At 40.0% G+C, this 26,217-nt stretch overlaps 1 protein-coding gene across 1 annotated transcript; it reads left to right on the top strand.

Annotated features, from left to right (window-relative positions):
• Positions 1–1,321: 1,321 nt before the first annotated feature.
• On the top strand, positions 1,322–17,481 carry npffr1l2 (neuropeptide FF receptor 1 like 2). The gene is made up of 4 exons (XM_037097077.1): positions 1,322–1,647; positions 8,118–8,478; positions 13,765–13,864; positions 16,548–17,481. The coding sequence occupies exons 2-4, from the start codon at positions 8,136–8,138 to the stop codon at positions 17,479–17,481; spliced, it is 1,377 nt and encodes a 458-aa protein (XP_036952972.1). The 5' UTR covers positions 1,322–1,647; positions 8,118–8,135.
• The last annotated feature ends 8,736 nt before the right edge of the window (positions 17,482–26,217 follow it).

Genomic DNA, 26,217 nt, shown 5'->3' with positions numbered 1-26,217 from the left:
TTGACTGCGATGCAAGGGGGCGCCGGCTGAGATCTTGCGTAGGGCACCAAATTACTCAGGGCTGGCACTGCAAGTTGCAGTGCATATAAAATACTCTTAGCACATGTAGCTTACATAAACAGTTAAAGGTGATCCTAGCCTTTCAAGAGATGCATAAGCAAATTTTTAAACAAATCAGTTTGGCTATTTCTCATAAGGATAGATATGAATGAAATGTTTCATAAACATCTGCACTTAGACACACTATGACACTATTCATGGACAAAATTACCTTAAGTGACTAGGATGTAGCCATATCGTTCAGTCGTGTTGAGTGGCATTCAGAGGAAGAATGAATCACAAAAACACAGCTTTATATGATGAATCAGTCTATTCTGTGTGACCATTTTATCATGGAACAATAGGTTTCTAAGGTCAAACAGAACTGATTACACCTTAACAGTGCTGTGCCTTGAAAATCTGTATCCTATGTGACACTATGGGCTAAGAAAAGCACAGGAAACTGAATCCTCCTTTGAAATAATTACATGATTACAATAACTTAGACAGTCTCACAAGTCTAGTAAACAAGCCTAAACTCACACTCTATGGCCCCACAAACATAAGATTTGGGAATTAATGTGGCTCCAAACACTTTGTCCAGATTTTATTGGCCCGTCAAGTTATCTTGACTTTTATCTAGACTTGTACTTCTGTACAAGACATATATGACCTCCTATTGTTTGGAGAAATAATGTCCTTGGAAAATCATAAAATTCCCCCACACTCATCAGATCCAGATCGTCAGCCGATCTCTTCATCCCATCACCAGTGTTGAGGGTCCATCAGGGAGGTTTCCTATACTGCTCACGGCTTCACCCTCCCACTTGAAATATAATGTATGGCACAGTAACCAAAAAATGAAGTCTCTCCTGATCAAAATGTATGTGTGCATGTGACTAAAGGTGCACTATGTTGCACTAAGTTTTGGGAAAGACATTTCGATCTGAAGAGGAAGATCTTCACTGGCTGATTTTCTTTCTTTCTTTCTTTTTTCCTAAACAGACTAATTAAACACATTTATTATCATGATTGAATGAACAAACTGATAACACACTTAGGCACTGTACTTAGTTTGAATGTGGCGGACCCTGCCACCTTTTCTAGCCTCAAACAGTGTTCTGGGAACCTGACTTTCCTCCATGCCATAGCTATCAGCTATGGGAAGCAATTCATTATTTCTGATTTCTTTACATTGCAAAATATGTTTTTTGAATAACTCATATGAAATGAATACATAAAAATACATACATAGGGTACATACATGAATAAATAATGTCCCCGTGGAGAGCCTTGGATAGCTGAGTGTCGGCTCCAGCCTGTCAGTGGAGCATGACGGTGGTCCACACATCACGTCACAGCGGCTCCAGGTGTCCACTGCGCTCAGAGTCAGTCTGCGTGCAGAGTCTGTGGCAGCAGACCGTGGGACAGTGAGAATCCGCCTCTTTTATCCCATTCTAACTTTTAACTATATCTTTTATGTGATTTGCTCAAACTAACAGACCACCTGGAAAATCCACGGACGGCTAAGAACACCTGTCGAATTTTTGTCGGGCTCACTCATCAGCACTCGACTCTCGGCACCACAAAGCACCTGGAGCCGGACAGGTAGGTCCCTTTCATGATTCACACAACAGACGGACACGCTTTACACGAGAGTTAAATCCGAAGTTCACGACAGTGAGAGACGGACCGCGTTGAGTTTTCCTGCTTGCCTTTGTGGAACCTCTCAGCTGCCTTTTCTTTGAACAAAAACACAAAAAGAGTGAAAACAATGGCACAAGCGGTTCCAGCTCAAAGAAAAGGTCTGCTCTGTATTCGTTCTTTCTGCATTTATCAGATGTTTTTAAGTTAAAAAAATATAATTTTAAGCTATGGCTAGTGAAAAAAATGAACACAAAATATAATATTACACAGTAATAATAATAATGATAATAATAATAATGATGATTGATGATGATGATGATAATGGACTTTATTTATAAATAATTACATTATATGACTTTAGTTTTTAATTATTGGCGTGTCACTGCTACTTTACAAAATGACTGAACAAGTCATCCTTAGCCATTAACACAATGTTCCACAAAGCATCAGCTCCTCTGTTAAGAGAAGAACACAGTATAGGATGTCGCATGCAGGTTGTCAGGGTGGTTACATTCTCTGCCAAAACACTGAATTCAAAATTAAACAGTGAGGTTAAGCGCTGTAATTTGCAGAATGGTGCACTATAGCCCTTTGTGTACAGCAGTACCACGTCCGTCAGATGTTGTGAGGTTAGCACTGATGTTTGTAATATAAGAGGCCTTTAGATTATTTTGTTTGTGACAGCATTTACATCTAGATGATTTTTACATGAACATAGGGCTTACAGCTGTGCATCACATGATTTTCTTATATCTCAGAAAAAAACACTGTAGCTGCTGTCATTGTGTTCCAGCAGTTCCATTAACAGATGACAAAAGAGAAGCCCCCTGTGTTTGCTGTGTCTGTACAGCACAAAGATTCCAGTTATCTGTCAGACATTGGTACATTGATTGAATGATATAGGCAGGAGTGACCAGAGGGTATGAAAGTGATGTTTTGAAGTTTTTCAACCAATCAAACAAAATGAATACATGAGAAATAATATGTAACATTAAAGTTGTGTATAATAGTAAAGCTGGTTTAATGATGAACAAGTTGTTCATTTAATACAACAAGAAAACCAGCAGAGACCAACAGATAAGAGGCAGCCTGTCATCACATCATCTGTGTGCAGTGTTAGTATGTGCCGTCGTGTTGCTACCAGAGCAGAGAAGACTAACCATCTTATCGGCAAACAGTTACAGATGTACTCCAGTCAAGCTTTGTGGAAGAAGTAGGCTTTCATGAGTTGATTGCTTGAAGAATAACTATGAGAGTGGAGGTGATGTGTGGTGAAAGTGGGGTAAAATTAAGGGCTGATCTGCAAAGTGTCAATAAAGAATTACTATTGACAGCTGTGTTTAAGATGTGCCAGGATTAGTTTTTATCTATTTTTTGCATGTAAACAAGTGTTTGTGAATGATTCCGGTTTGAGATTATTTTGATCGCTGCGTTGTCACTGAGGCAGTGATGGTTACTGGTTTCATCTGACTAGCTCGGGATGCTCAACAGCATGAGAAATGGAGATCTTGCTGGACAAAGACCTGCACAGCTGTGAGAGCTACATGTGCTGCAGTTCCTTTTACTGCCTGAAATTCTTGATGGGAAACGACTTGTCTAGACTACAGGGACATTATATTAAATCTGGACACAGTGATGGAGGCCGAGTGTCATTCATTCCTATAAAAGCTGCCCAGTGGCGTTTTGAAGCACTAGAGACTTCTACTGAACTGCACCGGCTAACTTCCGGTTTAGCACCTAGCTTAGTTGAATGGGGATAATTAAAAATAGATAAAGTAGTTTATCGTGCGGCTCTTTTAGACTTTTCAAATTTGTATTGTTCTAAATGGCTCAAATTATGAATAATTTCTTGTCATATTATAGTTTGTCATATACCCTTAAGACTAAAGCAAAGCATTGCAATCAATCACTGTCTTAGAACTGTTGTTTCAGGTTTGAAAAGACACCTCCTAGGGGGCTCTGGGGTATGTCCCCTGGGGGGGAAGGAGTTTCAAGCATTGGCTTTAAAGCTTTAAGTTTTATTCACGTTATAGTGACAGGCAACCAAGTGAAACACACTGTTTTCTGGGTTTGAATGTTGTTAAAACATTTGTGCAAATGTAAATACACAACTCAGCAAAATACAGAGTTCTAGTTGGTTTAAGATTTAAATGTTTTAAATGTTTCATTGTATGCCATTAAACGGTATACATCTAATGCTGCAGTAATGTCATGCTTGACTTTTTTCCTCCTGAGTTTGACATTTCTAAGTCCCAGAGAGAGATCTGGATTTAACCACTCTGCCTCATGCCTTTGGGTGGAAACCTGTGGGAGGTATTACATGAATATTAATAGGCACAGTACAAAAAGATATTGCAGAACGTCCGCCATTAGCAGTCATGCACAGACACAACATTCTACGTGATCAGATCAGTATCACCAGGATAAAGCCAGCATGTTTGTTTGACAACTGTTGTGTTTTCATGGCCAGATGATCTACGTCTGTTTAACTAAGTTGCATAAAATTGTTTGGAAAATAAAATGGAGCCTGTATATTCCTTCTAAATTAATGTCACATACCCTTAAATATTGAAATGGGTATTCATATATGGTCTCACTTGACATTTATTGATCACTCTGATCTGAAGATGAAGAGTTTTTTTGGCTGTTTTGTGATGTAGTGCTGTTGTTTTATAGAAAGGTATCTTTTTTATTTACATTAATTTCATTTGGTCAAGGAAGTCAGTCATTAAGTGCATTATCCTCATCATATAAATCATTTAAGTTGTGTGTAAATGTAGTGTTTGTGTGATTGTTTTCAGATATCATTGGCACAGAGGCACACAAATTGAAATCCACCACACTGAGCAGCTTAGTCTCTTGGCCTGTGATGGATTCCTCACTTGTTTGAGCCATTTTGTTCTTTTTTGATGTTTGGCAGCAAGCCATACAATGAGACGTGGCTCGTAAAGAGAGAAACTGAGTTGAATACAAGAACATAGCATGAAACGAAGAACAAAGACCAAACTGGTACTCTCAGTCATTCTTGTCACAGTTGATATTAACAATATGACTGAATTAGCTCTTGGTGCCGGGTTTCTTACAACATGAGTTGATATAATCATCTCATAAAAAATGATGATGCAGTCAACTCACAAACCAACACTGAAGCCTCTAATGTAGTAAATAATAATGAAGACAGACTAGGACTAGTCTAATTTGGTTATTCTTACATGGAGAAGCACATCGCAGTAATGAGCCCACAGTCAAACCACTGGGAAATTAAACTGGACGACCAGTGTTGTGAATATATGAATGTAATGTAGTAAAGAGCAAAGTCAGAACATTTACTGTATCCTCCCTGATTATGTTTACAGTTGTATCTTGCATGCAAAGTAAGAAAGGTTGGACAGTAGATGTGCTAACAGCACTGCGGATCAAACACGGCCCAGCTATTTAGTCTACTTAGAGCTGGAAACGTGTGTTTTACTTTATGCACTGGTGTTTTCTAAGCAAATAATTATATTGCAATTATTTGAGCAGATGGACAAATCGACGTTCAGTTTGTGTCTACTGAGATTACATTACATTACATTAAGATGTGAAGGTGTGTTTCACACAGGCCAAAGCAGAACAGAAGTGACAGGCTTGCAACTAATTCAGTTAAATCTAATGTGTCCTACTGTTATCATGCTGTATTGGTGTTTTGGGCATTATTAACAGGTTGATTTGCATTTCTCTATATCTCCTTCTCTCTATCTTCTATCAGATCAGCACTATCTCACCACTGTAACTGTACTGCTTTTTGTTAGGGAACATTTCAATTTAGTATTGATGGTCATGAGGGGAGAGCAGGACATCCATTAAAGGAGGAGAATATGCTATACAGCAAGACCGAAGCTGCTGACTGACATTCAGGTCAGTAGCTATCCTTGCTTGTGGATTGTTGTAGCGAAATCATAGATGGTACATTCATAACATCTATGATTTGTAATAATGTGGGAAATTCTTAGCCTTTCAAACATCTACAAGTAGATTGCTAGGTAACAACAACAAGGTAAAAACAGGTAAAATTGTACCAGGAACAGTGAAACTTTGCATCAGCGTATCATCCAGCATTGCTTCAAGTTATGCTGTTGCTTAGTTCAGTCAGTTTTTCAGAATTTTTTTATTTCTCTGTCCCTATTGGGTCCCCACACCCCTTTTCAGTTTCTTGAGTTTGTTATGGAGTCTTTCTTCGTATAACGCTGTATCTGCTTGAACACTGGTTTTGTTCTTGAAGCTCACTCTAGCTGTTTCCCAACTTTACACCACAAGGTTTGTCGTCCATACTGAAGCTTTGGTTTTTCTTCTGAAGGCAGAGTAAGATACTTCAAAATGGTTACACGGAAGTTGAATTGGTCTTACTGGTCATGAATATTCCAGCCTTTTGCTGGTGCCACCCTTGAACCAGTTTTCCTGGCTGGGAGCCATTTTTTGGGCTATCCAAAGGCAAAGAACTGGTTCATGATCAGGCATCCAGCTGTGGACAGTCTCTCAAACTTCTTAGAGATAAAAGGGGTAACCAAGAACATAGATTATCAGGGATGAAGCAAATATGTTTGCCGTGGTGATCTGAAGCCTTGTAAGAAAGCTACCAATCAAAGCAACTAGATTTATCCATCCTTAGCCAGCCCTCAGGAGTCCTTGCTGCCAGAGGACACATTGCCTACAGGCAGTGTGTCAGTTATGTGTATTTGCATCTTCATGCACACAAGTTGTCTCGATCTGTTAACCACTCTTTGCCCCAAGCACAGACATTCCATGTGTCAATACATGCTTTTGGCTTTAGCTGGCAGCATTTGCATAGGTTGGCATTTGCCACACGTTAACATTTGGGGGTTGTCATCTGTCTAACAGATCCTCTTGAAGCTGTAGCCCTGAAATCCAGTCAAATCAAACAATCTGCCTGATGAATGCGGCATTTCAATGGAGTACTGTCATCTCCTCTGATATCTGTCAGTCATCATCATCAGCAGGTAGCCCTGTTGTAATGGAAAAGCGAATCTCTGCTGCGTGTGGCATTTTTAGTAATCTGTGTGTGATGTCAATCTATCTGTGCTCACGTAGACGTATACTGACTGTTCCTGTGTTTTTCACACTCAAAGTGGCACGGCAGACTAAACACAACTCACCGTTTAATAAATCTAACATTTTCAGTTACTCTTGCCTGCTTGCGAGGTCAAACATCATCACACATTTGCCGCTATTTGTGTTGTTTGCACACAATAAGTTCCACTCAACTCTGATTGCCTTGCCTGATCATTCTCAACGTTCGTGAAAAAAGCCTTCACAGCTCATTATTAGATTTCTGCCTCAATTGCGATTCTGTCAGTTTGTGTGCATCAAAGAAATGACTGCAGGCCAATGAGAAAAGGTCAAGGCCAGTCTTTAATCTTGGTCAGTACTAATGAAGATATAGTTTCTGAATTATACGTGTTTACCTCGTGTGTCTGTACATTATAATTACTGGTTCATTAATTTTTTGACTGCTAAGATGCTGTAAATGAGTTAAGTAATGTGGGAAGGCATCTAATGATGATTTCATGAAGTATGTCACCAGCTTTTCATTTATTACATGAACTTTTGATGACAGTAATAACAGGATTGTCACAACTGTATCTGTCTCTAACTCATCAACCAGCATCTCTAGAAATGTTCTGCGCACTGCTGAACACTTATGAGACCACTGTTGTCACATCGTAGTAAGGAAAGTTGTAAGGCCAGCATGGAACCTGAGTTTCACACATGGTGTGTAAAATAACTTGGTGCTACTTGCAAGAAAAGTTGATTTTTGAGTCTCAAACCCATCCCATCAAAAACTGACGCTTTGGGATGGCGGCTGACCCGTTCTCAAATCCCAGAGCATTAGTATTTGACAAGTTGGTAATGAGACCAAAAAAAATAAACTTTTCTTCCCAATAGCACCTTTAATATTATTGCCTAGGGAAAAAGGAAAATGATTTGTGGTGACGTCGCCAGCAGCTCAGATTAGCTCAGATTAGCTGCAAATAAAAGGCAGAGAGTTCAGAAAAAAGACACTGGGCACTGTGCATTTTCTCTGGACATCCGCCTGCAGCTGCACATGCCCTTCTCATTGGGAATAATTGAAAAAATATGCCAGTGCTCAGAAAAAGACACTATGTGGACACAGAGTCTCATCCCACTCAAGCATTTTTTAGCAAATGATTCACTTGGCAGGCTGTTAGGGTCACAGGTTTTAAGCTATGATTGGACAACTGCTACACAGTAGAGGAATTATGGGAAGTGTCATTGTACATGACAATACACATTTTCCAGATGACACATTGTATGTAATTTTTGTTTCACATGTCTCAGAGGAATATTTTTGATACTGTTTGTTTCAAAATGAATTCTGAATGATCTCTCTCACTGCCTGGTTTCTCCTGCAGTGTTGGTGCATTCAGAGGATGGAGATACAGGACAACATGGCCAATGAAGGGATGGAGTTCGAGGGATCAGCCACCACAGCAGCTGTCATGAACACCAGCCAATTTTTCTCTGCAAACATCACCAAAATTACCCTTTCCCCGTATTATCAGCACTCTCTGTATGTAGCCTCCAGCTACATCATAGCCTACTTCTTCATCTTCCTGCTATGTATAGTGGGAAACACCCTGGTGTGTCTCATCGTAGCAGAAAACCGGCGTATGCGCACAGTCACCAACCTCTTCATCCTCAACCTGGCTATCAGCGACCTACTGGTGGGCATCTTCTGCATCCCTACAACACTGGTGGACAACCTCATCACAGGTGATCACCCTGTCTTAAATCCTCCTCTCTGCAATAACAGCTTTTGTCAAAAGTGTGTTGCCCTAAAGTCGGTCCCCTACTCTTGTCTTGAAGACACTTAACCAGAGTGATGCTAGATATTCTGGTAAGATATCAATGTCTGAACCACTTTAATTTGATACTCAAGATTACTGCGCTACAGTGTGCAAACAGGTCACATCCAGCTATGATGCTACTGCATGCATGTTGGTCAGGCCTCTTTTTTGTTTTTTTATATAAAGGATATTACTACATGGGCGAAGGAACACTTTGTTCGCAAGTAAGTGCATTCTGTTTTTATTTACATCTCACATGGTGTCCCAACTTTTTTGGAATTTGTACTTTAGATAGTAATTAAAATGGGTTCTCTTTCGAATCAGACACCCTAAGATGTCAGTGGAATGCGTTATTCTTGTAACATTCTTGTATCATGTCATGTGATATGCTTCAGTACCGTTAAACAGTAAGTATCACTGCAACTACTACAGAAACTATGCATTTAATACCAAGCCATACTGGGTCTTCTGGAGGCGATGATGGAATTGAACTAGATGCTTGCTCTGAACAAACCATTAGATTCCTTCCAAACACTGATGAAAGGCAGAGAGCCTGAATGCCACGCTTCCCAGATGCTCTGCAATAGACCAGAGAAAACTTATGCGAAATTAATGAGATGAGTGCCTCTGTTCCTTCTTAGTTAAGGACTTGTAATGTTCTGTGCATTTGTCTTTGAATCAGTTGGGAAATTATGGTGATATGTATGGAGCCTTGATTAAAAGGAGAAAGATATTAAATATTTATTATGAAAGTGTATTTTTCACCAGACCGAATCGACTGAATATGTACCTGCACCGGGTAAGGTGCAGGTGGAGATAGGTGAAGAAACACAGGTGAGGGGAATGAGTGGGGAGAAAATGAGAGCAGGGAAAGAGCTGTGAGGAAACACTGGAAAATGGATGTGGATGCAGATCAGGTGTAGGGAAGGAGTATAGGAACAACCCATAGCACAGGAGGGAAACAGCCAAAGGCAGCACAAAACCAGAAAACACAAATAAAAGGAAACAGACTGACTGGAGGACGGTAAGAGCTGCTGTAGATGCAGAATGATGAGTTCCCTTTTACTAATGCTACCATTCGTGTAAGATACAGTTTCTGAATTATACGTGTTCACCTTGTGTGTCTGTACATTATAATTACTGGCTCATTGATTTTTTGACTGCTGTAATGAGTAAAGTAATGCAGGAAGGTATCTAATGAAGATTTCATGGAGTATGTCACCAGCTTTTCATTTATTACATGAACTTTTGATGACAGTAATAACAGGATTGTCTCAACGGTATCTGTCTCTAACTCAACAACCAGCATCTCTAGAAATGTTCTGCGCACTGCTGAACACTTATGAGACCACTGTTGTCGCATCGTTCTCCTAAGCTCAAATACACTGAGGTTATGATGAAATGTTATTATGAACAGTTTTATGATCACAAATGATGGAAATATGTGTTTGTTTTGTTCCCCCAAATGCAGATTTAGTTGCCTAACCACAGCCCTCAACATGACCATGTTGGTATGGAGTACAAACAGCAGTCACTGTGCCTGTGCTACCTAAGTATAAACTGTTTCTATGTTGGTTTCAAGTAATTGATGTAACACACTGGACACACTGCCAGCATGAGCAACATGTGTGCATCAAGAGACTTCTTGCTTTCCATTTCGGCACCCATGTTAATAGGTTATTAGAGCAAGTAGTTGTTTGTTCCAGTTCAAGTCTAAAGTCAGACGTTTCTGACTCGGATGGCTGTTCCATAGCAGTTTTCTGTGTGGGAGGTCATTTTTTACAGAGTACAATCGAGCGCAATATAAGCAGCGAGGCTTTCATTGAAAATTGCCCGTCATGTCAAATCGTTATATTGTGCTCACAGTGGCAGTGTTGCATGAGTAACTCAAGTCGCAGCACCTCACTGATGCAGCCGTCACACATTGATCACACTGAGTGAGCCCAGGGCAACACCATTATGATTCACACTCACCACTCTTCAGTGTTGTTTCAACTGCAGGAGGAAGCAGATTAAATGAAAATCTCAGATAAACCCACAGTAAGCCACCTACCCCACTGCAAATGTCAGCCAGACACCACTGGAGAGTAGTTGGTGAACAATTAAAGAAACAGATATTTCCCATTAGAAAAGAAAATCATAAACCAAAACCTAAACAGAGCTAGTAGAAGAAGGAAAATTGACATTACATTAATATGGCGGCCAGAAACACGACAACCAATAAATGCAAATGTTGCTTTGTGTTTGATATAAGTATCCCCCATGGAAAATATCAGCATTGTGTTTACAGGCTTTCTGCTCTATCCACAACTGGCCCGATAATAAACAGTGAAAGAAGGGTTCAGCCAGGTATTTTCGATGCATATATTATTTTTAAAGCTCCACACTTAACACGTGATGGTGTCATGGTGAAGCAGAGAAAGTGGACCCAATTGCAGTAGCGGATAGGCAGGAAGATTGAAGTTTATTCAGGCCAAAGTAACGCGAGGAAAAGGCAAACACAGCAGCAAGACAACAGGCCGGACTAAAATACAAACTGAACTGACAAGGGGATGAGGTGCAGGCGGAGAACCAGGCGAGGGAAATGAGCAAGAAATCACACAAAGACACCAGTGAGGGAAACGTGGATGCAATTTAGGTGAAATAGGATGCACCTGTGGAAACAATGGTGAAATGAAAAGCAACCTGGGCTACAGCACTGGCCTCATTAAACAGATACAAGACAGGTGTCGAGGTGAAATCAGGCTGCTGAGGAGCACAAGAAATCAGGAGGGAAAACAGAAAAGAAGGCCCTAAACAGAAACACATGTGAAAACACAATGTATTTGCCTCTGTGACTCTAAATATTCATTATGAATTCAATAAGCACAACAATATTTGATGCTCATGCCAAAGAGTCCAGGTCATGTCTGTTTCACCCGAGTCAGACAGGGAAGAGACCAGCCAGTGCCAACGGACAGTTTATCTAACAAGTAACTGAAACATAGCCTAACACACAGAATAGAAATTAACAGATTCTTTTTTGTTTGCTTGTTTTAGTTTTGTTTTAGTTTTTTTAATTAATGATTCATTGATCGAAAAACCAAAAGTTTCACCACTATTAGTGCTGCTATTTCACAAAACATTCAGAAATTGCCTCCCACGCACACCCCCCAAAATTCACCCAAAAATGAAAATCTTATCTACTCACCCCCATTCCGATGGAAAGTCAAATGTCTTTGTCTTTTGATTAGAATATTATAAACAAGCTGCATGGAGCCAATAGTTTTTTATTAGTTTTTTTGTATTTTAAAAAAACAAAAATTTTAAAACAAGTCTCCACCTGCTTCGGTTGTTTAGGAGAATGCTGCAGCACTGTTTTGCTGTGAAGCCCCAAAATATCTAATCCTGTGGACTACAAAGCTGCACCTAACGTTCTTTGTTTTGTGGGGGGGAAGGATGGACTTGTCCTGTAACGTGTCATCAGATATTTTTAGTTTAGACTTACACAATCTGATTTAATGCAAATTCAGAAGCCCTGCAACAATCCCTACCATTATTATGCCTATTATATTTGCGGTCTGTACACATAGTGGTTAAAAACATTGGAATACGTTGAAATGCAGCATGACTGTGCAGCAGCTATCTAGAGGCACGGTACGCTTGACACAGACTAGGTGACTTCTGTTTGAATCTTTCCCTGCTGTTTACTATAGTTCACTAAAACTGATGCTACCTTTAAATATTTTGTAGCTCACAGTGGTCTGCTGTTAGTTTGTGTCTTGTATCTTTCTTTCAGATTACAACAATAGTGTTAACTCACCTAAGCACAACTGATTGATTGGCACGGCTATAATGAACAGATGCAAGACAAGTTATGTGATCGGCAGAGATGATGCATGATGAATCATCACAGCCTCACATATATTCACACGCACAGATGTGTTGGGCCTTGCTAAGGAGTGTTTATGCAACATTAAAAGGGACATTTAGGTTAAATTTGGCTATCAATGATAATTAAACATTATCAAGGATAATCATTAATTATTATCAAGATTATCAAGGATAATCATTAATTATGATAAATAATATGATCCACTTTACATTAGATCACCTAGGGCCATCACCCTTGAAGAAGGGAAAACTTGGCAAATTCATCAAATTGGTCTCATAAAAAAGGTACTAAACTGTTTATAAATCTGATTTATAATTAACTTAATAACTACAACCAGATTCACCATAACAGCTAGTAATGGTTGAAGGATTTTGGAGTTCTTGACAGTGTAGAGGTTAGCAATATTCACTTTTGCACAACATTAAACAGACAGCAACAAGATTCAAGATCTTTATTCAATACAAAGATGAAAGCACACAATCTTACTAACAAAACATAACTATATATAATTATGTGTGTGTGTAGCTTCAGGTGGTCGCCACGTGTAACAAAGCTCTCAATCAGTCCTCCGTACTTCTCCTCGCCATCAACCCTGATGCATCTAACAATGGAAGAGTTGTCAGCGAACTTCTGTAGGTGGCAGGAACCAGAGTTTTTTGTTTTTTACTTTATATGTTACATGTTTGATTTGTCTGTGTAAAAAGGCACTTTTTATGACAACACTCCATGAAAAAAAATCCATTCCAAAAAGGTCAGCTTCACTGCGACATCATAGTGGTCTGCAAAGCCCTTCCACCTTCTCACATTATTCCATGCCATAACTCAGGAACAGAAGGGCAAGTCTGGATGATATCTCACATTTTATCAGGTGTTGGTGAAATTAATCTTAGGTGTTGACCTTGAAACTGAGCCAAGTGTAGCCGAGTGTTCTGTGCGCCCTACTGGGCTGAACACGTGTGTGAAGAGTCCACACTTTATAATTTGCAGCTTCTTCTTTTGTGGTAAATTCTGCAGCTTTACTGGAGCTAAATATTGTAATATTTTATATTTCTACATTGATTATAGATTGATGTTGTACTCCATAATCATGCTAGCGGTATCTAAGGCTTTGTCTGCATCATTTTGTTTAGATCATTGTTCTCTGCTAATGTGATGCTCTATACAAGCAGTTTGCCAATTTATGGAAAATACTGGAGCCATCCTTTGTGCTGTGGCTCGGATGATCATGTAGGGAAAAAAGGAAGCACAACAGATCCTTTTGTCCTGTGTTTCCTTACAACAACTGTATCTGCACAGAGGTTCAGCCATTAGCTTGAGCATTTGTATTTTTTCCAACAGGTTGGCCCTTCTCCAACACAGTGTGCAAGATGAGCGGCTTTGTGCAGGGAGTGTCTGTTTCTGCATCAGTTTTCACCCTGGTAGCCATTGCTGTTGAAAGGTGAGTGTATGTTGTGGTTTCATAGCTAAAGCTATGCCAATGGCACGAGAAAACTATTTAACTGACTGGTATAAGCAATATTGATTTTGACCTATGGACCTTATCCATGGACAGTGAAGGGTAATGTTACTTTTAAAAGTAACTCATTAGGTTACAAGGTTTCTGTCATTAAAATCATTAAAAAGTAACAAGTTGTGTTACAATATGATCTACTGAGAACAGGTTCGAGGACTTAAGAGTTACCAAAAATGACAGTACATCAAATCTGGTGACATGGCAGCCCTTAGGTCAGCAAGAGCCAACCTGAACCGAGCTATCAGGACTGCAGAATTCACTTTCTCATGGACAGGAGCCAGTCCATACATGTAGAGAGGAACACCTCCAACATGCCATGTTCTATGACATAAAATACATCATTATCACCACAATTTAATCATAAAACAAGTGTCTAAATGAAACCACAGATGTTGTCACAGACATTAAATGTCATAACGCCAAACATCGAGACTCATCTACTCACAAATCCATCTTTACAGGTCAACTTTAGTTACAAACTATTCTTACTAGACTCTTAACAACTTGTACATTGATCAGTTTGTAGAAAACATGTATAGTAACTGTGTTGTAAGATGCTTAGTGGCATGAAGTTTAAAGGTCCCATATTATACTGTTTTTCATCAAATTCACACAGCTGTCAGAGGTCCAACAACACTGTTTGGTCCAGAATTTCAGCTGTCTAAAAGTGGCTCAAGTAAGCTCGACTGAGCTCTACTGAGAGCAGGCTGTGTCTGTGCCTGCACCTTTAAATGCTAATGAGCTCCGTCTGTCAATGCCTACCTTGCTGCTACACTGCTCTCTCAGGGAGAGAATGCTGCTTACGCTAGCGGTAGCATACGTTAATGTTTATGGTGGATGTATCCTATGGCTCGCCGAGATGCTGTCATTCAACCATACCAGTTTGACCCAGAATTGGACCCCGAAGGAGAGGCTCCTGAAGAAGTACAGACAGCTGCAGCAGGACGTTTCACAATGGTTAGTGAGTCTGAAAATGTTACATAGTTTGTTCGTGTGTGTAGTTACAGTTACTACCATGTAGGTGATGCTAGCCCCTGCTAACGGTAAAGGTAACTATAGTTCTTCGACACCTATTAATACTATCAAAACATGGCGACACTAAAGGCAGGAATACATCGGCCCAACCGTTGGAAGTCTGAAGCGTTTGGGAAGACTCGGATGAGGTCGGGAATAAATATGTTTGGCGTATTTAGCTGTGTTGGAAGCTTTCAGAGCCGCGCAGACGTTGTCTGCTCCAATTCAACATGCGAAGTCTGAGGAGGTTGGCTGTTGGCCGTCTGAGCCATTGGATTCTCTGACTGGCGGTGTGCTAGTACTGTCATGAGACTAGCTGTTATGTCTGTTCAGGACGAATTAATCTGTGTTCGTTTAGTAATGGTTGCTGCATGTTTAGTATGCAGCTGTTTTTGTCTGAAATAGATAAGTTTCATTTTGATCAAAAGTAAAGAGAGTTGCGTCCATAAATCTCTTGCCCAGCGTCTTTTTTATACACTAGTGCCACCCGCTTATAGCATCTCGCGCAAGCGCAGAACGTACACGCTACTGTGAAGCTAGCAGGACGTCGAAGCAGTGTGTTCAATGCAACTTTTCTCCTGAACAGGTTTCACGCAGAGGAGGCCGGCCTATGAAAATCTCTCCTGTCATTGTGTAAGGACAGGAGCTGAGTCTGAACAGCCTTTAGGAGCCCTGTTTTACCAGTGGGTGGACTGCAGAGACCATGCAGGACTCGTTTGCTTTCCTCATTCTGGGAGATGGCAGGCTCAGGAAGGACCAGCTTACATATATATGTAGAGACTGGAGAAAATGAGTTTGTCATAATATGGGACCTTTAAGGTATGCAGTTGCACTGTAGTCTGTTTATGGCCTAACATTAGCATTTTACTTCTACTTATTAAATGTACACTTTGACAATGCTGGTGTGAAGACTAGCTTGCTGAACAAAATGGGCAGTATAATAAACTTATGTTTGCAACATTTTTTGGCACTATTCCAAAATCATATTCAAAGGTGAGGGAGCCTGGGGGATGCTAACTTCCAGTTAGCCTAAAAAAAATATGTTGTCGTTATACCACTCTATACATCGATGTTGATGATGTTTACCATCTTTGTTTAGCATGTTGGCATGCTAACATATGATAATTAGAAAACACAAATTAGTTTTCTAGGTGGTCATAAATCAAAATATGGGGAAAGTAAAACTATGACCTAATTATAACTCCAGACAGAAATTCACCAAAGTTGGCACTATTTATCCTACAGGCAATGTGGATATGTGGATCATTAGAGTCAGTAGGTTTCAACCTCTGGGGGACCCTGAATGTCTGTACAAAATTTCAGATGAATGCATCATAATGCAAGATATTTCATTCCAACAGTGGCCTCTCTAGAGGCTAATTTGACATTTCAAAACTTTTTTTTGGCTTTTTTGAGATGGGAATTCATCAATATATGAATACTTAAATAAATTAAAGATTCATGTGAGAAACTATTTGATGTTTATATCAGTTAATTAATAAGAATGTATGTATGTATGTATGTATGTATGTATGTATATATGTATGTTTCAGTGCTAATCAGTGGCATTGCTCTTTTTTCTCATATACTGCAGGTTTCGCGTTATAGTGTACCCTCTACAACCCAAGCCGACTGTCTTTGTTGCCAAGGCAGCCATTCTGTTGATCTGGGTGCTAGCAGTGCTGATCATGTGTCCTGCTGCTGTGGCACTGACTGTGTCCACAGTTCCTTTCCACTACATGGTTTACAATGATGACCTCAACCACACATTCCCTTTGTACACCTGCTATGAAAACTTTACCAACCCTCGGATGAGCAAGGTCTACACGGCAGTCCTATTAGTGCTCATCTACCTAGTGCCCCTCTCTGTCATCACAGTGATGTACTCAAGCATCAGCGTCAAACTGTCATCCTCAGTGGTTGCAAACAGAGAGCCGCCGCTGGACAACGCCACAGGTCCGGTTGGTGGTAGAAGAGCTGGTCCCCCAACAATATCTCAGAAAAAGATCAGGGTGATAAAGATGCTTATCGTGGTGGCTTTGCTTTTCATACTGTCCTGGTTGCCCCTCTGGACACTCATGATGATGACGGACTACGCAGGCTTAGACAGAGATCAGCTGGACCTGCTTACCAGCTACATCTTTCCCTTCGCCCACTGGCTGGCTTTCTCCAACTCCAGCGTCAACCCCATCATCTACGGCTATTACAATGAAAACTTTAAGAGGGGGTTCCAGGCTGTGTGCAAGTCATGGAGGAGGATGGCAGGGCAGGCCAGGAACGAACGGACAGTTCAAGCGCCTTTAGGAGGTGCAGCCTTTAGAGAGGCCAGAAGGAATCACAACCAGCCTGTCTTGGGGCTGAGGAATCGAGTCCATAATGACAGCAAATTGAATGATATAGCATACGTGAATGCAAATAAGAGTGCGAGGGTGGGGTCTGTGGTGGTGCACAGAGAGAGAACTAATGGTGAAGAGTCAATTAGAGTCAGTGCACTGGCATCTGCAGTATATCAGGCATGGGATAACTAACTGAGTGTTCAGTATTACCCAGAAATAAACCAAAGCCATAGCAACTTGAGGTATATTCCCAGGGAAGAGATATTTACCACTGATTGGATGATGAGATGTAATGTGTTTACCTCTTGGAATGGCGGTCACACACTGAAAACTCAGTTTGGTTAGGTTGCACAAGTGACACCACAAGGTGGTAGATGTACCTTTTGGGTCATTGTATTTTTTGACTACGGTACTTTTTTCCCCCTTGCTGTAGACTAGCATAATGCCCTCTACTATTGGAAACAAGACTTAGACATCAGAGCAAATTCAAAATCGGGCTTACAATTGAGGGTTGTTCTTTGGAGGTCAAAACAAGAGTAGTCATTATAACTGCCAAGAAAGCATCTGAGGCAGCTGACCTTTTAACCCACAATCAGCAGATCCGTTCCACGCATTAGTATGGGTATGCTAAAGGCTTCAGTTCAGCTTAAGAACGTCAAACCTCCAACTTACGCCATCAAGGTAAGCAACGTCTGTCACTACTGGTTTTCTCACCCTGTTAGCAGAACAAAGGCCTGAAAATGGAGCAATTGTCCATAGCTGAGTGTAAAAATTACTCTACACTAAAGAGGGACACAATTATAGACACCTAGAAATGTTGAAATGGTCTACAGGTGAAAGGCCATCAACATAAGCTCTGGAACTTTTAGCGGTTTTGATGGTGGTCCAATTTGGGTAGCCACAGGTTTTAAGTGCTCCCACAATAGGCAGAGAGCAAGCCCACTAATTCAGAGGGGAAGGAGAAGGAGGGGTTAATGTTAATTCACTAATCTCCTCTCCACAAGACCCATGTTCTCTGGTTCAGCCTGTGTCTATGGCATCAGGAAGCATTGAGAAATTGTAATTTTACAACCGGAAATAGCTTCATGGTGAATATGAAAGGCGTTGATGTCACCTAAAGTCACCAAAATGAATAATCAGTGTTTTTTAGTGAATTAGTTTAAACATGCATGAGTGTTATGCAGGCTAAAAGTGTAGTGTGTGTGCGTAATGAAATGCTGACGCGCTAATCGTTGCTAGCTTGCTAAAGCTACATCCTGTGTTAATCCATATTGTGTCCACTGACTTATTTTGGTCTTACTGAGGTGTATATCGTGACAGGTTTTCAGAATAAGAGTCCACACTAGAGTGTTAAAATGCTCTATTGTCATTTTAACATTTTTTACGTTAAGAGAGGTTATTACAGTGACTGGTTTTAGTTAAGAAGATAAATAAATTAGCAGATGTTAATTCATAAAGCATCATTCTCAAAGGGTTAAAAATAGTAATAAAAGAACTGTATATGGGTAGATGTACTGGAACGTTGTTAAACTCCTTTCATGGTATTTTAAAGGAGTACGCCACCCCTAGGTGAAATTGAGTCACTCCCCGCAGTCCCTAGAGTTGGATGAGTGAGCCAAAGCGTTTTTTAGCCGACCCAGCCATTGTCCTAATCTAGAAACGCCGCGGTTAGCTTTAGCTTAGCGTAGTCGCTGTAATCCGGAGTGTCCAGCTAGCATGTCGTTGCAAAAGTGAATCAAATAACTCAAGATTTTTTTTAATTATCTCTCGTGACCTATACATTCATATCGAGTGCACATATAAATGCAAATTAACACGAAGGGATTTACTAGTCTAGACCAATTTATATCTGGAACTATTTGTGGCCACAGCACAGGCAAAGCACTGCTACCACGCGCAAAGACACCACTCAGCACCTGAAAAGCCTCAACTTCCGTCAATACATCAGCGTGGCTACTAAGTTCTCTGCCTCTAGGCTGACACTGACAGGTGTGCTTTCTCGAGTCCGATGAATATGGAAGATTACATGACAGACGAAGATGATGACTTTGACTACCAAGATCCGAGACCCTACCTGTTCGAACCTGAGTTACTAACGGGAAGTTTCAGTGATAATGTTAGCAATGTATAAACCAAGGAAGGGTAAAAATTATAACGTTACTTACAGGCATGGATGATGAACTCTGTTCTGCCTCTGTACTGAAAATGGATGGGACGGCCGTATCCTTCAGATGTAGCAGCATCTTTCTCGTAGCATACTGCATTTTCTCTTCGTAGTCCTCCGGTTTAAAATGCTCATCGCAAACACGATATTGATTGATTTTATCCACTGGTGTTGTTGCAGGAATGCCGAGGACAGCAAGCCAGAGATTTCTTCGTTCCACTGGTTTTGGAATTCTGTGAAACATTATGTTCGTGTATGTCCTCTGCTTGTTATCGCAGCCCTTCACACAGCAAATAACCATTTTTCCTCAGTAGATGTGAAACTAACTTCAAACTACTAACTACAAACTAACAACCTTACTGCAACAACTTCTTCTCTTACTGCAACTACATGCAGGTAACACTGGAAGTTGTGGTGCTGCGTGCTGTCAGTGTATTGACGGAAGTTGAGGGTTTTCAGGTGCTGGTCTCAGGTTTCAGGTCTTTGCGCGTGGTAGCGGTGCTTTGCCTGTGTTGTGGCCGCAAATAGTTCCAGATATAAATTGGTCTAGTAAATCCCTTCGTGTTAATTTGCATTTATATGTGTACTCGATATGAATGTATAGGTCACGAGAGATAATTACAAAAAATCTTGAGTTATTTGATTCACTTTTGCAACGACATGCTAGCTGGACACTCCGGATTACAGCGACTACGCTAAGCTAAAGCTAACCGCAGCGTTTCTAGATTAGGACAATGGCTGGGTCGGCTAAAAAACGCTTTGGCTCACTCATCCAACTCTAGGGACTGCGGGGAGTGACTCAATTTCACCTAGGGGTGGCATACTCCTTTAATGGCAGTGGAGTAGATACAAAGCTTAACCTGGTTGTGTTATTTACCTGTAAAGCCTGTGACAGAGAGATTTACATGTTCATGTGTTTGTGTATTTAACTGGTAGAAACAGGAGAAGGAACTTGTAACAGAGGATTTAGATCAATAAACAGAGTAATATGTGTTTACTATTATTTGTTCTGATTGGTTATCGTATAAAGAGTGTGCAGACAAGTCAGGAGTGTCAGTACATGATAATTTAGTTTTTAAGTATATGCGCAGAAACCAAGCACCTCTGAACTGAACTGAATACTCACATTTTACTAGAGGTAATGCATCACATAGCCTGTGATACCGTTTCATAGGATATACTTTTTCTAGTATCACCTGACATGCCTCCAATAGCACTGTCACAACTGCATTAAAGCTGTCCACCCTACATGTGTTTGTACAGGTGGGTAGGGAATGTTAATGGACCTCTCAAGCTGAAGCGTTCTACCTGTTAATGCCACGTAAGTCATGTGCTGGACATTATAAGACATTCAGCAGTTGTGCCTTCAAACAGTAGTTGATTAAAATCTACCTCCACAACACTGCAAATGAACAAGAGCTCTCCTTGTTGTACATTTTATTACATATTAGAAAATAATTTACACAAAAGATACTGGTCAACCCTCAGCAGCTTACTCAGTAAATAACCTCCAACTGGACTGCAAGTTTTTGGACTGAATAATCTTCAACCATGACGCCTTTTAAATCTTTAAAGCACAAATGGAATTTAACAAGCCCGGGATAATGTGTGACAATCCCAGAAGATTCCCTCCCTTCACATGAAAACAATAATGATTAAAATTGTGTGAATCCCTGACCAGGGATTGCAAGTGTTGCTCTCCACCCTACCCTCAGTGGCTGCTAAGATTTTAAGTGGGAGCCTGTATCACAAAGTGAGCTAAAGGCTGGTATGCTCGACAAAAGTAGTAGGTTGCACAGGTCGTGTTTATCAAAAAGACTATGCTTGAAAGCAAGACAATATGATATGTGCTCCCCACTGAGGTTTGCAACAGCAGTGTAGGGTTAGAGTGTGGGTCAGTGCTATCAGTTTGTACTATGGATGCATGGACAGCATGTATGATCAGAACAGCAGCTGTCAGTGGAAAGGTTATTGAGGTGTCAATCGATATCAGAATGTTAGCACAATTAATGTGCTCCAGACTGACAGCCTGGTCTAGAGGTGAGGGTGCAACATAAAGTCAGACAAGATCCATGCGTGATTGATAAACAAAAAATGTGGGAAAATACCCTGTCACACAACATTAAAGAAAGTGAGATAAAACATCCTTTACTCAGATCTGCACCAAAAGTTGATGGGGTCTATTCTGGGCCGAGAGCCAACCTCCACTAAAGTTTCAGTAGTTTTTGTGTCAGCCTGCTCACAAACCAACCAACCCACAAATGGACATGGTTGAAAACATAACCTCTTTGGCAGAGGTAAATAAACAGGAGAATATATTGTCATTTGAGACTGCTAACAGTGTTGCTTTCATGCTACTTCCAATTTGTTCAAGGGAAATTTGGTATTTGCTTTACAAGGTAGCAGTAAGCTAACACAAACAAAACTTTTTTAGTCACAAATTTCCCTTCTCGTGGGACTTATAAAGGAATTTCTGAATTTCAGATTAGTCTACAAACAAAAAGTTTAACAAAACGCTTTATTTATTGATTACTTTGTCAGTTTATTTGACAGGGACAGTGCACAGTTTCTTAGCTGCTACAAGCTACGGCAGGAGACAGAGACAATGTCACTGTTGGGAAAGATTTACACTTACACAAAAGTATGTTGACAGATGGTGCTTGTCAATAAAATGGTGAAGACAGACATGAGCCCTGAGATACAATGCTGCCCCTCATTTTGTGATACAGGCCCCCAGCCTACAACTGCAATCAACCAGTCCCCCACTAACTACCCACCATGATCTATGCACTTTTTGTTTCCAAAAAAAACAAAAAAAAAAACACAACTGAACATCACTGCAGTATTTAAAAGGTGGAGCCAGCCCCAAAAGTCATCAGTTATAATGAGTGCGAGCTGCAGTCAACAACCTATGATGCAGCTAGTGCTACCTGTATGTGTTGCTGCAGCATAGACAAATGGTAGCTCGCCCTAACATCACTGCATGTTCTGCAGTCAGCTGCTTTACTGCAGAACATGCAGTGATATTCCCATCATGCCTGGTCTCCATAGTGGTTTATCCTTTTCTTCAAGTCAACAAAACAGTGAATGTGAAGCGTTCTGTGAATGTTCTAACCTTGGGTCTTTACTGCTAGCTCCAGGGAACATACATTCAGCAGTATTATTATGATTGAGGTTGAAGCTGTTACACGGCATGAGGAGTGGACATTTAGAGGGAGCGGTCAAGTGAAAGATGCCTTCTAGATGTGTTATGGCAAGTGGAACAGGATCAATGGAGCGTGTTAGATGTGTGTTAGATATTGTGATGATAGACTGAAATTAACAGCAGCCGTTGTGGTACCATGTATTTTTTTCCTGTTCTGTTGATCAGCCTCCTGCACAGATTATGTTTACAAATGTTCAAGATATACAGTAGAGTTTGGCAAGAATTTCTCTGGAAATAGTTTTTGCAGAAGTCATGTTGTACATCCTCAGGTCTTTCCTCTGCAGTACTGTGCAGGTTGGCAGATGGCAAGCTTACAGGGGCAGTTCACGCCACAATCAGAAATATATCCTTTTCCTTTAACGATATTTCCTTGTTGTTATGAAAAGTTAATGACTTTAAATATCTTTATGCTCTAACACTTTGTTGATCTCAAGATATTGTGTTGCTCTTAGACTGGAGTGACTTTGTATTTGACTTATACAAGAAAAGAAAAACATAAATGATGTTTTCATTCAGGAGTTGTGGTCCAACGCACCACTACCATAAAAAATACAAATAAAGAATTGGATACATAAAATATATATGCTTGGTAAAGATTTATCTACAAGAGCCACAACCAAAAGCACTGGTCACGATGAGGTGTTATATGTGTGCCCTCTTGCCTCTTGTTGTTATTGTGTACAACCACAGTAGTGTCTGTGCTACAAGTACTAATCTGCATTTGTGAGCTTTTTCGAAGTGTTTGAATTTGTATTGCCAATTTAAAGAAATGCTCATCGTTGTTTGTCACTGAGGGCTATGTTCATGTATTATTCATATTTTCATTCGAAAAACATTTTAATTTCTCTATGAATTGAGACAATTTTCTGTTCTGGAGATGTATGTAAAGTAGTGCATTCACAACTAGATAATGCATCATTTGCATATTTCAACGCAACATTTCAGAAACCTTGTAATACAAAAAAAAAAAGTTCAAGTCCAGAGAGGATGTGTCATGGCAGTTTAAAACTTTACCGTTCACTCTCTGTGGTGTCTCTTAAACTTAAGATAACATAGCATGTGATCGATAGTGTCTGTAGCAACCCAGTAAGTCAGCATGTCCGGTGTTAAAAGCAGTTATGGGTGATACTGCTGCATTTGATTGTGGGTGCAACTGATGAGCTGAGGATAACTTGCACCTGACACGAACAGGTTAGCTGCTACACTGACAGCATTCTTAAGTATTATTAAGTGTTTGCTATGTTTTGGAGTTTTGATGTTTGTGTACAGTGTAAATCGTCAAAGTGTGTGTATGCTTAATGTGCCCATTATCAGTGTTTTCCTGTGTTACCAAATAAATGATTCACTCAAAGGCCTCTCTGTTCACGTGTGTTGCGTTCATACAGAGGCCCTCACAAGTATATTTAAGCCCTGTGACGGTCACAGTGAACTGTGAGCTTGTGCCATGTCACTGACTTTTTTTGACCCCATCCCTGCAGTTTCATCAAGACATTACATCGGAGAAATAATTTTTTCTGGTGATCCATTTTCTAAGTCTGATCTAAATTATTTTCTCTCCTGTGTTTATGACTTGAGATCTGGTGGGAAAAAAATGTCAGGATAATATTTCCAAGTTCCTTAATTTTTTTTCCCATCTGTGAAGACATAAAAGGAAAAGACAAATCCTATCTGACTGGTAGAGGCGCAGAAGGAAATAAGACACTCCTCCAAACAAAATATATACATAAGAGAAATCACTTCAGGTTCAAATAATAGTTCCTTTTTTCCCAGTATTTTTCCAATTTTTCAGTAACACATCTCAGAGAAAACGTCAACCACTCAATAATTTACATTTAATGAACTATTTCTAACCATTCATTGATTGTTGGAGACTCTTTACCCCGACATGTACATGCTTTTTTACTACCTGCTAAAATTGTTTGTAGTAAATATCTGTCCTGCTTTGGACACAGCTGGTACATGCAGAGAAGCAGCTCCACAGCTCGATGCTGCCACCACCATGCTTCACAGTGAGGATGGTGTGTTTGTGGTGATGTGCAAACGCTTCAGCATCAGACAAACAACCTTGTGATCAGTGGACAGCCGCTCTACCCCCTGAGCCACTGCCACAGTATATATAATGTAAATTTTAAATACTGAAATATTTATCTATGAAATATTTTATTCAAGCAGAAGGTCATGCAGGACAAAATTCGGATTTACTTGCAAAATTAAAACAAACAAACAGAATGACGAAAAGAGACACTAAATGCCCTGAAAGGAAATAAGTAAACCGACAGCTGACACATTGTTATAGCCGTCATGTCTTAACAGGAGGCCAATTAAATGTGTGTATCAGGTCAGTTTTATTCAGTCTGTCATAATTGGCTTCAAGGGGCTTTGCAATCCATACATCTATGGCTGCAGCAGCTTTAAGGTAATCACTCTGAACAAAGAAAATCCACAGGACTGGAGCGGAGGAAACTGGACTGTTCAGTACTTTGGAGATATGTAGGTTAAAGGGCTTGGCCCATTGTGCCCCACTGGTAATCACGTTGAACCTACATACTGTGCACATGGGAAGATGGGCTCATATGATGCACTATCAGTATAATGCCTCCCATCTTTAGTGCCATCTGTACCTCCTAATAACTTCATGGTCAGTTTTGCTTGTTTGATTATTCCCTGTATACTATGATCCCTCACGTGTTTCCATCACGGGAAACTAGAACAGAACTGTGCAAAATAGAGAACTTTAACAATATGTGCTAATTACATAAGTATCTCACCAATTTCTATAACATCTGCTGATTATGTTCTTTTGTGTGGCATGTGCCAGTCTCATTAGATCGTCAATGACTAACGTTAATTAGGCTGCTTTTAATATCTTTCTAATTCAAAGGGAAAAATGTAAATGCATTGCATGCACTGTTGCTTAGGAATGACTTTTTGTCTCTTTCTCAAGCACAAACATTATTGTGTGATTAGTAACAATGTTTTGCAACTGGATACAGTAATCACATATTTATGATTTAGGTTGATTATACAACTGGACAAAATAGTTCAAGGAAATAAGAGATTCTCACCACTAAATTATCAAGCAGTAGAAGTTGGACCTAATACAATACAGGAAATATTAACAAAATAAGTCTAAAGTTGCTGTGGTTTAATTCACTTCTCCCTCCAGAACGGCAATTACAGAATTTCTCAAATGCTTTTAATCAAACACAAATACATGCATTTGTCCCTAAACATCATCTTGTACAAAAGAAGATGACATAGCAAAGATGACAAAACATAGCCATGGAAACATGTTACTTGTGCAACTGATGTACAATTGGTTTTATCAAAACAGATGTAATAATAATTGCAAAAGCAAAAAGATTTCTATTTCCTCTGATCTGAAATCCTTCTCTGAAACTACAGACTGGTACAGATACTTGCAGAACTAATGGATGTCAGAGATTAGATTTTATGCTTCCTTTAGTACAACACATCATCCAACTAAATCTTACCATTTCATTATGTCAGATTAAGCCTGTGCAGAGCACACAGTTCACATAATCAACATCTTGTGTGG

This window comes from Acanthopagrus latus, chromosome 5 (genome assembly GCF_904848185.1).
Source record: "Acanthopagrus latus isolate v.2019 chromosome 5, fAcaLat1.1, whole genome shotgun sequence".
Taxonomy (NCBI): Eukaryota; Metazoa; Chordata; class Actinopteri; order Spariformes; family Sparidae; genus Acanthopagrus; species Acanthopagrus latus.
The sequence above is the reverse complement of the archived record's forward strand: the minus strand, read 5'-3'. Positions and strand labels throughout refer to the sequence as shown.